The sequence below is a fragment of the Hemitrygon akajei genome, chromosome 3 (assembly GCF_048418815.1).
Source record: "Hemitrygon akajei chromosome 3, sHemAka1.3, whole genome shotgun sequence".
Classification (NCBI taxonomy): Eukaryota; Metazoa; Chordata; class Chondrichthyes; order Myliobatiformes; family Dasyatidae; genus Hemitrygon; species Hemitrygon akajei.
In genome coordinates this window covers 102,387,995-102,405,152 of record NC_133126.1, presented here as the reverse complement: position 1 = coordinate 102,405,152, position 17,158 = coordinate 102,387,995, and the positions used below count along the sequence as shown (strand labels likewise).

Here is a 17,158-nt window from a genome sequence, read left to right as displayed (position 1 = left end):
GGAACATATGGATGTTCAGAATAAGGGTGTGCAGGAAAACATTAGGGTAGCTATGTCTTTGGAACTGTACGGGATATACCCCAGATTTCTACAGAAAGTGAGGGAAGAGATTACTGCACCTTTGACGATGATCTCTGTGTCTTCTCTAGTCTCCAGAAGATTGGAGGGTGGCAAATATTATTCCTTTGTTCAAGAAAGGTAATAGAGACAACCCTGAGAATTAAAAACCATTGAGTCTTATTTCAACGAGGACAAACTATTGGAGGAGATTCTTAGAGATAGAAATTAGCATGTGGAGAAATGTTCTTTGAGGAAGTAAGTAAACAAATGGATGAAAACAGAGCAGTGGATGTGGTGTATATGGATATTATTAATGCATTTGACAAGGTTTCCATGGAAGCTCATTCAGAACTTAAGGAAGCATGGGATCCAAGAAAACTAGGCTACATGGATTCAGAACTGACGACAAAAGGTGTAGGAGATGAAACTAGGAGGTTAGTGACCAGTGGTGTCTGCAGGGATCTGTTCCCTGACTCCTGTTCTTGGTGATTTTTATGAATGACTTGGATGCAGAAGTGGAAGGCTGGGTTAGTAACTTGCAAAGGACATGAAGATTGGTGGTGTTGTGGACAGTGTAGAAGGTTGCCTCATTATAGGAAGGATGCGGAAGCTTTGGAGAGGGTGCAGTTGGAAGTTACCAGGATGCTGCCTGGATTAGAGAGCATGTCTGGTTGAACAAGCCAGGGCTTTTCTCTTCGGAATTAGGGAGGAGTGTGAAGTGATTCACTTTGGAAGGTTGAACTTGAAGGCAAAATACAAGGCTAATGGTTAGAGTGTGGAGAAACAAGGGATCCATGGATCCCTCAAAGTTATCACACAAGTTTATAGGGCTATTGAGAAGGCACATGGTGTGTAGGTCTTCATTAGTTGGGAATTGAGGTCAGGAGTTGTGAGGTAATGTTGCAGCTGATCAGACCACACTTGGAGAATTGTGTTCAATTCTGGTCACCTCATTATAGAAAGGATGTGAAAGATTTGGAGAAGGTGAAGACAAGATTTACCAGGATGCTTCCTGGATTGGAGAGAATATCTAATAAGGATAGGTTGAGTGAGCGAGCGAGGGATTTTGTCTTTAGAACAGAGAAGGATGAGAAGTGACTTGAAAGAAGAGTTGAAGATAAAACGAGGCATAGATTTAGTGGACATTTCTTTGGATAGAAACGGCTAATACAATGGGATATAACTTTAAAGTGTTTGGAGGAAAGACGGGGAGAGGGTGATATCAGAGGTTACACAGAGACTGCTGGGTGTGTGGTAGAGACAGGTACATTAGGGATTAAGGCACATGGATGAAAGAACAATGGTAGGCTGTGCGTGAGGAAAGGGTTAGAGTATTTTAAATGGTCAGTACAACATTGTGGGCAGAAGGGTGGTCATACTATGGTCTGTCATAATATATATACCTTTGTCAGGACATCCACCCCACCCCACCCTCCAAATCTCTAATGCCCCAGGGAAAACAAAACCTCTGCCCTTCTCTGGCATCCCTCAAAGTGAACAGCCCATTCTAGCCAACACACTAGTGAATTTGACCTCTCTCTCTCTGCAGTGCAAACCCTTCCTCCCTGTGTGCCTTCAGTCTGAGTGAGTCCCTATGCCTCTCGATAACACTGGCTTTCTTCATTCTAGACGGTTGGCTGTGACAACACGTTGGAGTCATTACAGACTGAGGACAAATGCTTGGAATGTGGAGGGGACGGCAGCAGCTGTTATGAAGTCGGGGGGATATTTGACACTGTTGATTTGCCCAAAGGTATGGTGCTGTGATCCATTCCTGTCTGTGTAGACATGTTATGTGGCAGACCAGTGAGTCATCACCACTCATTTCTCATAGCAGGTTACAACCAGATCCACGTCATCCCCATTGGCGCCATGAGTATTCACATCCGGGAGGTGCTCCCAACACGTAATTTCCTCGGTAGGTCACAATCTTTCTCATCTCTCCCTACCACCCACTCTGCATCAGGATGTGAGGTGCAAGGATGGACATTGACTCCTCAGGTGCTGCTGTTCATCCTCCCACACCTCCTACTGAGTGTTTGTGATGCTGAGACACTCTCTGTCTGCTCCTTCTGGGAGAACTCCACACAGAATCACCACAGCTGACTCTTCAGCATTACCACCACCATCCTGGTGATGGCCAGTCAGTCTGGGAATTCTGTTGGATGTGGCACAGGCAGGAATGGTTCCTGGAGACTGGAGTAGAATTGCTGTGGAGAGTCAGAAATTGACATGTCCTGTACCCCAACACTACCTTCCACAAAATCCCCCTTTGCTGGGCCTCTCCCATGGGACTTCACACACCACGTGGATCCCCACACTTGCCCTCACATTTGCCCTCACCCCTTCTCACTTCTCCGCCTCACTCCCCCCCACGCCTCCCCACATCAACCCTCACATTCACACTCCCCCCCTCACTCTCCTCTCTGTCCCCCCATTCGCCACCTCACTCTCCCACTCATCTCCCACTCAGAATTCCCCTCACATGCCCCCTCCTCATTCTTCCCCATTGATATTCCTGCTCCTCCTTCACTGGGGAGCGGAGGCTTCGTTAAAGCGAGGACATACTGAGTGCCCTAGTGAACGATGAATGCTCCTTTCCTACCACCTGATCTGCATCATTACCCACCCCGTCGCCCTTGGTTCCAGGCCCCTCCTCAGCAATAGAGGCCATTCAGCCTGTTAGTGTGTGTTGGCCCAGTATAGAGTCCTTGCTGCTCCCACATTCCCAGCAATTACCCTATGGCCTTTTGAGTTTCCCCCTACCTGACCCTCCTGAGCCCATGCAGACCCCACTGACCCTCCCTCGATCCCCACTACACATCCTGCGTCATCCAGCGGTAATCCCCGGTCTTTCTGTCTACAGCCCTGAGAAACGCCCAGGGTGAGTACTACCTGAATGGAGAGTGGACCATCGACTACAGTCGCACTCTGCACATCGCCAGCACACTATTACACTATGCACGCGGATCTGAGGGAGACCTGGCACCCGAGGTGATCCACGCACGAGGGCCCACCTCTGAGCCCCTCATCCTTGAGGTTAGTGTCACAAGCACAGAGCCTGTAACTAGGGTAGCAGGCTACACAGGCACCAGATCCCTCTCCGAGGGAGGGGCTCTCCCTTCCCGAGTGAAAGATCCTGTCTCTTCACAAACTGAGAAATTGTCCCCCAAGCAAGACATCCTCTCTGAGCAAGTGAAGACTCATCCCCTCTCCCGAGTGAGCGAGCCTCCACTGACTGCTCTCTGAGCAAGAAATTAGCCCCTCTTCTGAGAGGGAACCTCCCTGTCAGGGCTCATCCCTGAGTGAGAGATCCTCCCCAAGGAAGGCATTTCCTCAGAGCACACGAGGAACCTTCCTCGGAGAGCAATCCTCTCTCAAGTGAGGAAACCTCTCCTCGCTCTGGGTCAGAATCACTGAAGGGGGCTTGTCTATTTTGAGTGGTGGAAGGTAATGGAATTTCCTGAGGGATGGCAAGCAGGGAATATCCTTTGGGTGGAGGGTGCTGAGATCCTCTGAGCCCACCATCAACACCATCTGCATGGAGGCCAGTGACCAGTGGAGTGCCTCAGGGATCTGTTTTGGGACCCCTTCTCTTCGTGATTTTTATAAATGACCTGGATGAGGAAATGGCGAGATGGGTTAGTAAATTTCTGATGACACAAAGGTTGGGGATGTTGTGGATAGTGTGGAGGGCTGTCAGAGGTTACAGCAGGTCATTGATAGAATGCAAAACTGAGCTGAGAAGTGGCAGATGGAGTTCAGTCCAGGTAAGTGTGAGGTGGTTCATTTTGGTAGGCCAAATATGATGGCAGAATGTAGTATTAATGGTAAGACTCTTGACAGTGTGGAGGATCTTGGGGTCTGAGTCCATAGCACACTCAAAGCTGCTGCGCAGGTTGACTCTATGGTTAAGAAGGCATACGTTGCATTGGCCTTCATTGATCGTGGAATTGAGTTCAAGAGCCGAGAGGTAACGTTGCAGCTATATAGGAGCCTGGTCAGACCCCACTTGGAGTACTGTGCTCAGTTCTGGTTGCCTCACTACAGGAAGGATGTGAAAACCATAGAAAGGTTGCAGAGGAGATTTACAAGGATGTTGTCTGGATTGGGGAGCATGCCTTATGAGAATAGGTTGAGTGAACTCGTCCTTTTCTCCTTGGAGCGATGGCGGATGAGAGGTGACCTGATAGAGATGTACAAGATAATGAGAGGCATTGATCATGTGGATAGTCAGAGGCTTTTCCCCAGGGCTGAAATGGCTAGCACGAGAGGGCATAGTTTTAAGATGCTTGGAAGCAGGTACAAAGATGTCAGGGGTAAGTTTTTTTTTACACAGAGTGGTGAGTGTGTGGAATGGGCTGCCGGTGGCGATAGGGTCCTTTAAGAGACTCCTGGATGAATACATGGAGCTTAGAAAAATAGAGGGTTATGGGTAAGCCTAGGTGGTTCTAAAGTAAGGGTATGTTTGGCTCAGCTTTGTGGGCTGAACGGCCTGTATTGTGCTGTAAGTTTTCTATGTGTCTATGTTTCTAACACCCTGATTGTCCCCAGGCACTGGAAACTCAACTGGACTGGTCACTCACACTCTCAGTGATGAATCCACCTGGCACTATTGAGACAATCCAGCTGGATTCTGGTCAGTGAAAACTCCAGGATGGTGTCAGTGGGGAGCTGATTGAGTTGCAAAGACAAAGAGCACGGAGACAAGTCCTTTGGGCTACTGTGACCCTGCTGATCATCGACCTTCTCAACCTTCTCATCTTCATCCCACTTACACACACACACGTTTCCCCCACTATCCAAAAGTAGAGCGTTCTTATGAAATCTTTCGTAAGCCGAAATGGCGTAAAGCGAAGAAGCAATTACCATTAATTTGTATGGGAAAAATCTTTGAGCGTTCCCAGACCCAAAAAATAACCTACCAAATCATGTGCTATTTGGTATAAAACCTAAGATAACACTAACATATAGTAAAAGCAGGGATGATATAAATACACAGCCTATATAAAGTAGAAATAATGTATGTACAGTGTAGTTTCACTTACCAGAATTGGGAAGATTTAGCCAAAACCGATTTGTAGAGGAAAAAAAATCAGCACGTACACGCATGTGCACACACCTGCCCACGCAAGGCTTCTTGGTCATGGTAGTCTTTCTTGAGGTAAACACAAGTTTAAAGCGGGTGCCTTTTTTTGTAAAAGCGAAAATCCTCTTCAGATTTCTTTCGGTTAGTGATAACAGGTTCTAATGTAAACAACAACACACACAAAATACTGGTGGAACACACAGCATCTATAGGGAGAAGCGCTGTCGACGTTTCGGGCCGAGATCTTGACGAAGATGCTGCCTGGCCTGCTGTGTTCCACCAGCATTTTGTGTGTGTTGTTGTTTGAATTTCCAGCATCTGCAGATTTCCTCATGTAGGTTCTAATGTAGGTCTTTTGTAAAAGCGAAGTGGTGCAAAGCAAACTTTCGTAAAGCGGGGGATACCTGTACACACACACTCACATACGCACACACTTACCCACACACACACCAACACACCTACATGCACACACAGACCTACACACAAACACACATACTCTCTCACATACACTTACGCAGACATACACACACGCAGTCACTTATGCACACACAGACACACGCACACCTATAAACACACACAGGCACACTTATACGCACACTCACTTACATGCACATACTCACATACACACAGACCTACACATGCGTACACACACAGAGACCTACACGCAAACTCACTTACGCAGAGACACACACAAACACACTCACATACATACACACACTCACACACAAAGGCACACACACACACAGAGGCACACATAAACACAGATATGCACACATACACATACACCCATACAGACACACACACACTCTCACAGACAGACACACTCACAGACAGACACTCACACACAGACACACTCACAGACAGACACACTCACACACCACTATAATCCTTTCACTAACTATCCCCACTAAGGGCTTATTCTGAGTGGCAACATTATCTGGGAGTGGGGGTGGGGGTGGGTAGAACACCCGGAGAAGCTTCAAACGGCTAGTGGGGGAACGCTGGTCATCCTGTACTCTTGAAGGCTCCACCAGTTACTGTGTAAATCCTGCCAAGTTAAAGTCATAGGGAGCATTGAGTGACTGGGGCTGTGTATGGAACCTTGGCCCTGCATTTTTGGGACACCCCAGGGCCACAACCTGTGAACTGCTGATAGCCACAGCTGCTGGAATTTGTTAGGTATATAACCCAGAAGCAGACCACTATTCCCAATACATCCATGCTGGCCTTCACATGATATGTGTCACTGTTCACATTCCCTGGCCAATGGGGAAGTCACAGTAACCTCTCTCCAAGGAGTACCAGATCGACGTACACCTTTTCTGGAGGAGACCATTTGCTCTGCCGTATGCTGATTTCAAAAGCACCAATGTTACATGTGAAATTACCTCTTGTGTCTTCACAGATCATTAGCCAGGAGCCCAACCACGGCATTGAATACAAGTATTACCTCTCACGCCGCAGGAAGCAGTCACAGGGTTACATCTGGAGTGTGGGCTCCTGGAGTGTGTGCAGCAAAGAATGTGGGGGTGGTGAGTGACTGTTTCTAACACATCTCCCCATTCCCTCTCAGTGAAATTCTCTATAAGCAGGCAAAGCATCTTGTGACCAGAGGATGATCGGGGGTGTTTAACAAGCCAGACAGAAAAACTCTGAGTACAATGATCTCCACTCTAAGTATACCCAATGACTAGATCTCCACAGTTATCTGTGGCAACGATTCACCCCTGGCAAAATGCTCTAAATGGATGTCCTTCTAATCAGAGGCTTTGCCCTTTAGTACTAGACTTCCCCCATTAGGGGTAGCATGGTTAGCACAATGCTTTCCAATATCAGCAACCCAGGTTCAATTCCCACAGCTGCTGGTAAGGAGTTTATACTTTCTCCCCATGACTACGCGAGTTTCCTCCAGGTGCTTCTGTTTCCTCCCACATTCCCAAGATGTACCAGTTGGTAGTTTACTCGGTCATTGTGTATTGTCCTGCGATTAAGCTAGGAACAAATCGGGGGTTACTGGGTGGCGGGGTTCGAAGGGTCAGAAGGGTCTGTTCCATGCTGCATGCTAAATAATCGATATTGGAAACATCCTCTTGATCCCCACTCTATGTTCAATACAGAGTATGTTTCAGTGAGATCCCCACTCTATATTCAATACTGAGTATGGATCAATGAGATTTCCACTCTATATTCAATACTGAGTATGGATCAATGAGATTTCCACTCTATATTCAATACCGCGTATGTTTCAATGAGATCCCCATTCGATATTCAATACTGAGTACGTTTCAGTGAGATCCCCATTCTATATTCAATACTGAGTACGTTTCAATGAGATCCCCACTGTATATTCAATACTGAGTATGTTTCAATGCGATCCCCACGCTATATTCAATAGAGAGTACATTATCAATGAGATCCCCACTCTACTTTCCATACTGAGTACGTTTCAATAAGCACTCTCTCTTTCTTTATTTCTTTTTTTAAAAAATTTTTTAAAATTATTTTTTCAAAACATTTTACAAAATTAAAAACCCCAAATTCCAGTGGGGAGCATTAATACAGTGCAAGATTAAGCATACAATAACAATATGCTACAAACGAAGAGAATTTAACAAAAAAGCACCTAAATTAAAGACAAGTGAGCTTAGTGTCCTCCCCAATCCCCACAACACAAGAAAAAAACAACAACTCCAGACCAACCACCACACAATATAGAGAGTATAAGTCAGGACAGTCAAACTCCCAGACTGTGAATACACTTAGTAACAAGGGATAATAATGCCTACTACAAGAAAAAAAAGAAAAAGGGAGCTGAAAGTAAGGGACCGAAAAGAAGAGAAAAAAAAAGAAAAAAAAAAACCCTAGTCAAGAGGAAGGTTATGAAAGTACTCGATAAAAGGTCCCCAGACCTTATGGAACTTTAGATCCGAATTAAGAACTGAATAATGAATTTTTTCGAGGTCCAAGCAGGCCATAATGTCGTTAAGCCATTGTGCATGAGTGGGCGGGGCAACATCTCTCCATCTGAGGAGGATCAAGTGTCTTGCCAGGCGAGAGGCAAAGGATAGTATTCGGCATTTGGTCGGACCCAGACATAAATCTGTCTCGCCCCAAAAACCGAACAGAGCAATTAAGGGGTTAGGTTCTAGGTGCTGATTCAGAATACCCGATAATGTAGTGAAGACATCTTTCCAGAATTTCTCCAAGCTAGGACAGAACCAGTACATGTGGATGAGAGAGGCCACGCCCCTCTTGCATTTATCACAAAGCGGACTAATGCCAGGGTAGAATCGAGATAGTTTAGATTTAGACATATGGGCTCTATGAACAATCTTAAACTGTAAGAGGCAATGGCGAGCACAAAGGGAGGTTGAGTTGACCGATTTGAGAACTGAGTCCCAGCTCTCCTCGGATAAGGAGATATTTAAATCCTGCTCCCAGGCCATTTTAATTTTATCCACAGGGGCCCGTCGTAAGGCTGCTAGTTTATCTCGGATAATTGAAATTAAACCTTTACCTAGTGGATTAATGGAAAGAAATAGGTCCATAGCATTTTTCGCAGGCATTTCAGGAAAGTTAGGAATTAAAGGAGCAGTAAAGTGTCGGATTTGGAGATATCTGAAAAAGTGAGCGTTAGGCAGGTTGAACTTAACGGAGAGCTGCTGAAAAGAAGCGAAGCGATTATTAATGAAGAGATCTTCAAAATGTCTAATGTCCTTCTTGTACCAAACATGGAATGCTGAATCGTATGTAGTAGGTAAAAAAAGGTGATTATGTGCGACAGGGCTAGAAACTGAAAACCCCTGGAAACCATAGCATTTCCTGAACTGAGCCCATATACGCAAAGTGTGTCTGACCAGAGGATTAGCTATTGATCTGGGCAGACTGCTAGGGAGTGCAGAGCCAAGAAGTGCAGATATAGATAATTCTTTAGTGGAGCTCAACTCCATTGCCACCCAGTTAGGGCACTCGGGTTGACCGTGGAAGAAAGACCAGAAGGCAACACAACGTATATTAGCTGCCCAGTAATATAAGCGAAAGTTAGGTAAAGCCATGCCACCCTCTTTTTTAGATTTTTGGAGGTGGATTTTATTAATTCTAGAGCGCTTATTCTGCCACAGATATGACAAAATAATAGTCTAAGGAATCAAAAAAGGATTTAGGAATAAAAATTGGGATAGATTGAAATAAGTATAAAAATTTGGGAAGAACATACATTTTAACAACATTAATACGACCTACCAAAGACATAGATAGAGGTGACCATTGTACCAGACTCTGTTTTATAGCATATGAAAGATTGACAAAGTTTTCACGAAAGAGATCTTTAAACTTCCTTGTGACTGTAATTCCAAGATAAGTAAATTGATTATGGACTACTTTAAAAGGGAGATCACGAAATATTAGTTCTTGTGCTTCTTTATTAATTGGGAAAAGTTCACTCTTATGTAAGTTGAGTTTATAGCCAGAAATCTGGCTAAACTGGTCAAGAAGTGAAATCATTAGAGGTAAGGATGTAGACGGATTTGAGAGAAAGAGTAATAAGTCATCAGCATAGAGAGAAACTTTATGCTCAACACCCCCTCTCCAAATCCCGGTCAATTCAGGACAATTTCGAAATGCTATCGCCAGAGGTTCTGTAGCCAAATCAAAGAGAAAGGGACTTAAGGGGCATCCCTGACGGGTGCCACGTTTGAGATTAAATACTTGGGATTTCTGAAAATTAGTTAGAACAGAAGCAGTAGGACACAGGTACAGCAATTGGATCCAAGAGATGAAACTTTGGCCGAGGTCAAATTTTTCTAAGACTGCAAAAAGGTAGTTCCACTCTATACGGTCAAATGCTTTCTCCGCATCAAGGGAGATAACACATTCAGGAGTCCCAGTTGGAACTGAGTATAAAATATTAAATAGACGCCGAATGTTTAAAAAAAGGGAGACGGTTTTTAATAAAGCCTGTTTGGTCATCAGAGATAATGGAGGGAATAATGGTTTCTAATCTATGAGCCAACACTTTAGCTAAGATCTTTACATCAACATTGAGCAGAGAGATCGGCCTGTACGAGGAACACTCTGTTGGGTCTTTGCCCTTTTTTAAAAGAAGAATAATAGATGCCTCATTGAAAGAGGGTGGCAATTTGCTGTAATTAAATAAGTCAGATAATACTGAAAGTAACTGAGGAGAAAGAAGTGAGGAGAATGATTTATAAAATTCCACAGGGAACCCATCAGGTCCAGGAGATTTCCCTGAGGACAGTGCAGAAATTGCAAAAGATATTTCTTCTGGTGATACAGGCGCATTGAGTTTGGCTTTGAAATCAGATGAAAGTGAAGGGATATTCAGATTCTGTAAAAATTGATCCACAGTGATATTGTCATTCAGGGATTCAGAGGAATAAAGCTGAGAGTAAAATTTTTTAAATACGTCATTAATTTCTAAATGATCCGATGTAAAGTCTCCATTCTCCTTCCAGATCTTTGTAATATGTTGTTTGGCTTTGGAACGCCTCAGCTGATTGGCTAGGAATTTACCAGACTTAGCCCCATGAATGTAAAAGCGGCTCTTGCTTTTGAGAAGTTGGCGTTCGACAGGTTGAGTGGACAGAAGGTTAAATTTAGTTTGGAGTTCAACGTGCTTCTTGTATAATTCAGGGTTCTTAGTTTGGGCATATATTTGATCCAAATCTTTAAGCTGGTTAATGAGGTCTGCTCGATCTGCACGGGATCTTCTATTGAGATTTGCTGTGTAAGAGATTATTTGACCCCTCAGATATGCTTTCATGGCATCCCAGACAATCTGGGATGGCACTTCAGGTGATGTATTAGTGTTAAAATAAAAGGTTATCTGGTCCTTAATAAATTTTATGAAATCATCATCCGATAGTAAAGTTGAATCAAACCGCCAGTGTTTGTTCCTCTGAGGGAGACCAGGAAAGTTCAGAGAGAGGGTAATTGGGGCATGGTCAGAAATCAGTATACTCTGATAGTCACAAGAGTGGGCAAATGGGATAAGTTGGTTATCGAGTAAGAAATAGTCAATTCTAGTGAAGGTATGGTGAACATGTGAGAAAAAAGAATAATCTCTCTCCGTAGGATGGAGGAAACGCCATATATCAGAGATACCAAAATTAGAGAGAAACGATTGAATAGCTAAGGCAGATTTAGTAGGTGATCTGGTAACAGAGGACGATCGGTCCAGTTTAGGATCCAACCAACAGTTGAAGTCACCACCCAATATAAGAGAGTATGAGTTTAAGTCTGGTAGTGAGGAAAAAAACCGTTCAAAAAAGTTAACATCATCAAAGTTGGGGGCATACAGGTTTGCTAGTGCAACTTTAGTGTTATATAGTTTACCAGAAACAATAATAAAATGGCCATTTGTATCAGATATTTTATTATGGAGTTCAAAAGGAATATTTGAGTTAATAAGAATGGAAACTCCCCTGGCTTTAGCGGCAAAGGATGAATGAAAATGCTGACCCGCCCACTTTGACAGAAGCCGGGAGTTATCAAAACAATGAATATGAGTTTCTTGGAGGAAAGCAATGTCAGCTTTGAGTTGTTTAATATGTGCGAATACCTTCCTCCTTTTAACAGGGTGGTTCAGTCCCTTTACATTCCAGCTCACAAATTTAAGTGCACTAGCCATTATCAATTACTAATGCATAAAAGGCAGCAGGCATATAAAAAATCAAGCAGTACAATAGCAGTCTGGGAGCAGAGATGTAAACATAGATTCGTAAGGTCAAAATATAAACATGTCCTAAACAATAAAAAGACGTTGGAACTGGAAAATCCACCCCACCCGCACAACCCAAAACTAGATGGCTACCAAAACAAGTAGCTAGCTCTACCAAAAAAATTAACCCAAATACAACTTCCAGATCTGTGTCATTAACAACAGTTCTGTATAAATACTATAGCAAATAATAACTAGTTTATGCACTAGAAAACATAACTACAGATTAGAACACCTTCTGCAGAAATATACAACTTAATACAGAGAAAATTGGAAGAAAACCAAAACTAACCTACCCGCGAAAAATTATAGAAGAATAAAGTAAGAGAAAGGGAAAAAAAAAGGTAAGAAGGAAAAAGAAAAAAGAAGGGGAAGGGGAAAATTATAAATTCAAGACGAGTATTTATCAACCATTTACAGAGAAGGGAGAGAAAAATTCAGAGATTAGAAAAAAGGGGTGAAGAAAAGAAAAAGATAAAATAAATAAATATTTAAAGCAAAGGAAAAATAAATCAGCAGTTGAACTGTGAACCGACAAACAGGGAGGCCTTCACTAAAGACTTCGAACCTCCAAAACAAGTTAGAATTATTTGTAGAACTCTGTAGGTAAAGTTATACAAGAATAAAGATAGGTTACACACACACCAAATCCCGGGAGAGATTGTCAACAGCCCTTAAAGTTTCAATGAATAATGTCTGAGTGATTCAAGTGAATTCCGAGTCCAGAGAAAGTAATTTTACTACGAGGAGTACTTATCCACCATTTTAGGAGGTCCGATCAGATTCTGAAGATGACTGGATAGCCGGAAGACTTGCCACAAACGCTTCAGCTTCCTTTGCTGATTTGAACCACTTGAATTCCCCAGTATTAAGCTTTATTCGTAGCTCAGCAGGGTTACAAAGGGAAGGTTTGAAACCACGATCAAAAAGCACTTTCATTACGCCTTTAAACAGCGCGCATCTTTAAGGTCTGGGGTGCAAAATCTTCCACAAAGCGAATGGTTTTATCCTGGAAAGAAAAAGAGCCTCTGCGACGTGCCTCCACAATCAGACTGTGTTTTACCTGGTATTGATGGAAACACAGGATTACTGGTCGCGGACGGGAACCCAGAATTCCGGGGGGAACGTAAACTCTGTGTGCCCGTTCGAGCTCGGGCGGCTTCGGAAGCAAATCTTTCCCGAATAACTCACAGAGAAACTTGGTGAAAAACTTCATGGTTGATCCCTTTTCAGTCGCCTCTGGTAATCCCAGAATTCTGATATTGCAGCGTCTGCTACGATTTTCGAGATCCACCATTTTGGAAAGAAGTTTATTAGATTTTTCCTCTAAGCTGGAACAGAGAGTCTCCAAGTATCGAACACGACTTTCTAAATCTTCAGAAGTCGAATCGATGTGAGATAAGTGTTCAGCATGTTTGTCCACTTTATCGTTGATCCGATCCAGTTTGTCTTCTAACTGTTTGAAAGCGGTTTTAAATTCCTTTAAGATTTCGTCTCGGAGCTTTCCCAGCGCAACCAGCGTCTCGTCCGACGCGGTCATAGTTTCTTTTCTCCCGGATTTAGAACTCTTGCTAGACATTGTAAGTTAGATATATTCACAGGCAAGTAAGAGATACCGAAATAATTCCTAACTAAGGTTTAAAAAATGGAGACATTTAGTGCAAAGGTAGCGACAGTAACGGAACAAAAGTTCGGAGCAGCTAAGCAATCGCCGTCTTACCGGAAGTCCCCCAGGATTCTCTCTATATTCAATACTGAGTATGTTTCAATGAGATCCCCACTCTATATTTAATACAGGCAGTCCCCGGGTTATGAACGAGTTCCATTCCTGAGTCTGTCTTTAAGTCAGATTTGTACGTAAATCGGAACAAGTACATCCGGTATTATTCAGCATTAGTTAGTCAAACATTTGTCTTAGTATATAGTATATATTTTACCTTTCTATGCATATAAAACACTTAAGAAACATATGTATTCCAATAATTAAATCACTGCGTTGCTTAGTAATAATTGTAGCTTTCCTCGGGGCAGGGCCTTTCACATGCTCCATTATTCTCACTTTATCCTTTAAAATTGTTCCGATCTTTGACCAACTGTAGCCTAATGCTTTTCCAATGACCTATGATGTTTCACCTCTTTCCAAACGCTTTATTATTTCCAGTTTATTTTCAATCGTGATCGCTCCCTGTCAATGGAACAGAAACACTGCGGGTGGCGGGTCCCGAGCTCCGCCAGGTCCTAAGGACCACCGCACTGAATTCCCCGGGTCCTAAAGTCCACCGCACTGAGACAGGTTAAATGGGATAAGTGGGAGCTGTGATCCCCACTCTATATTCAATACTGAGCACCTTTCAATGAGATCCCCACTCAATATTCAATATTGAGTACTTTTAAATAAGATCCCCACTTTATATTCTATACTATGTTTCAATGATATATCCACTCTGTATTCAATACTGAGTACGCTTCAATATGATCGCTACTCTATATTCAATACTGAATACATTTTAATGAGATCCCCACTCTCTATGAAATACAGAGTACATTTCAATGAAATATCCACTCCATATTCAATACTGAGGATGTTTCACTGAGATCCCTACTCTACATTAAATACTGAGTACATTTCAATCTTACCCCCACTCTCTATGAAATACAGAGTACATTTCAATGAGATATCCACTCTGTATTCAATACAGAGTATCTTGTCCCTGACAACGACACCTGCAAGAAGTGCATCCAGCTGCAGCTTCTAACAAACCGCATTAGGGAACTGGAGCAGGAGCTGGATGACCTCCGGATCATTCGGGAGAATGAGGAGTTTATAGGTAGTAGCTTCAGGGAGGCCGTTACGCAAAGAAGCAGCACGCAGGTACTGGGTTACTGTCAGGTGAGGGAAAGGGAAAGCGCAGGCAGAGCAGGGCTCCCCTGTGACCATTCCCCTCAACAAGTATACCGATTTAGATACCATTGGGGGGGATGATTTACCTGGGACAAGCTGCAGCAACAGGATCTCTGGCACTGAGTCTGGTTCTGCAGTGTAGAAGGGAGGATGGAAGAAGAGGAGAGCGGTAGTGATAGGGGACTCAATAGGTAGAGGTACAGACAGGAGGTTCTGTGGCCGTGACAGAGACTCCCAGATGGTTTGTTGCCTCCCGAGTGCCAGGGTCAGGGATGTCTCTGATCGCGTGCACAGCATTCTGAAATGGGAGGGTGAGCAGTCAGATGTCATGGTACACATCGGTACCAATGACGTAGGAAGAAAGAGTGAGGAGGTCCTGAAGAGTGAGTATAGACAGCTTGGTAGGAAGTTAAAAAGCAGGACCTCGAGGGTGGTAATCTCAGGATTGCTACCTGTGCCTCGTGCCAGTGAGGGTAAGAACAGGATGCTCTGGAGGATGAACACGTGGCTGAGGAACTGGTGTAGGGGGCAGGGTTTCAGATTTCAAGATCATTGGGACTTCTTCTGGGGCAGGTGGGACCTGTACAAGAGAGACAGGTTACACCTGAACTACAAGGGGACCAATATCCTTGCAGGGAGGTTTGTTAGTGCTGTTGTGGGGTGCGGGAGGGGTTTAAACTAGATTTGCAAGAAATGGGAACCAAAGTGCCAGAGCAGATAGTGGAGCGGGGGTGAAAATAAATGATGTTAAAGCTTCATGCAAAGTCACAAATAGAAGGGTTGTGTGTGGTGGTAATAATCTTCTGAAGTGTGTCTATTTCAATGTGAATATTGTGGGAAAGGCTGACGAGCTGAGGGCGTGGATTGACATGTGGAATTATGACATTGTAGCCATTAGTGAAACTTGGCTACAGGAGGGGCAGGACTAGCAGCTTAATGTTCCAGGTTTCCGATGTTTCAGACGTGATAGAGGCAGAGGAATGAAGGGTGGGGGGGTTGGCATTGCTAGTCAGAGAAAATATTACAGCAGTGCTCAGGCAGGACAGATTAGAGGGCTTGTCTACCGAGGTCATATGGGTGGAGCTGAGAAACAGGAATGGTATGACCACATTAATGGGGTTGTATTATAGGCCACCCAATAGTCAGCGAGAATTGGAGGAGCAAATCTGCAGAGAGATAGCAGACAACTGCAGGAAACATAAAGTTGTGATTGTAGGGGATTTTAATTTCCCACATTTTGATTGGGACTCCCATACTGTTAAAGCTCTAGATGGGTTAGAGTTTGTAAAATGTGTTCAGGAAAGTTTTCTAAATCAATATATAGAGGTACCGACTAGAGAGGATGCAATATTATATCTCCAATTAGGAAACGAGTTAGGACAGGTGACGGAAGTGTGTGTAGGGGAACACTTCGGGTCTAGTGATCATAACACCATTAGTTTCAACTTGATCATGGATAAAGATAGATCTGGTCCTCGGGTTGAGGTTCTAAACTGGAAAAAGGCCAAATTTGAAGAAATAAGAAAGGATCTAAAAAGCATGGATTAGGACAGGTTGTTCTCTGGCAAGGATGTCATTAGTAAGTGGGAGGCCTTCAAAGGAGAAATTTTGAGAGTGCAGAGTTTGTATGTTCCTGTCAGGATTAAAGGCAAAGTGAATAAGAATAAGAAACCTTAGTTCTCTCGGGATATTGGAAATCTGATAAAGAAGAAGAGAGAGATGTATGCCATGTATAGGAAACGGAGCAAATAAGGTGCTCGAGGAGTATAAAAAGTGCAAAAAAATACTTAAGAAAGAAATCAGGAGGGCTAAAAGAAGACATGAGGTAGCTTTAGCAGTCAAGGTGAGCTCCAAAGAGCTTCTACAGGTATATTAAGAGCAAAAGGATAGTAAGGGATAAAATTGGTCCTCTTGAAGATCAGAATGGTCAACTATGTATGGAACCAAAAGAAATGGGGAGATCATAAATGGGTTTTTTTGCGTCTGTATTTACATGGAGTCAATGGAAATAAGGCAAACAAGTAGTGAGGTCATGGAATCTATACAGATTGAAGAGGAGGAGGTGCTTGTTATCTTAAGTCAAATCAGAGTAGATAAATCCCCAGGACCTGACAGAGTATTCCCTCGGACCTTGAAGGAGACTAGTATTGAAATTGCAGGGGCCCTGGCAGATATATTTAAAATGACAGTATCTTCGGATGAGGTGCCAGAGGATTGGAGGATAGCTCATGATGTTCTGTTGTTTAAAAAAGGCTCTAAAAATAATCCGGAAAATTATAGGCCAGTAAATTTGATGTTGGTAAAAGGTAAATTATTGGAAGGAATACCAAGAGATAGGATCTACAAGTATTTACATAGACAGGGACTA

At 43.4% G+C, this 17,158-nt stretch overlaps 1 protein-coding gene across 9 annotated transcripts in view; it reads left to right on the top strand.

The window, feature by feature from the left end:
- Positions 1-17,158, top strand: part of paplna (papilin a, proteoglycan-like sulfated glycoprotein) — a 420,656-nt gene that overhangs the window by 91,020 nt on the left and 312,478 nt on the right. For 7 of the 9 annotated variants that reach the window (XM_073040509.1, XM_073040506.1, XM_073040505.1 and 4 more), the window contains 4 exons: positions 1,690-1,813; positions 1,895-1,978; positions 2,927-3,099; positions 6,555-6,681. In XM_073040509.1, coding sequence (XP_072896610.1) covers positions 1,690-1,813; positions 1,895-1,978; positions 2,927-3,099; positions 6,555-6,681 — 508 coding nt within the window. The remainder of the gene's footprint in view (positions 1-1,689; positions 1,814-1,894; positions 1,979-2,926; positions 3,100-6,554; positions 6,682-17,158) is intronic. The other 2 variants (XM_073040502.1, XM_073040504.1) reach the window with 1 other exon arrangement.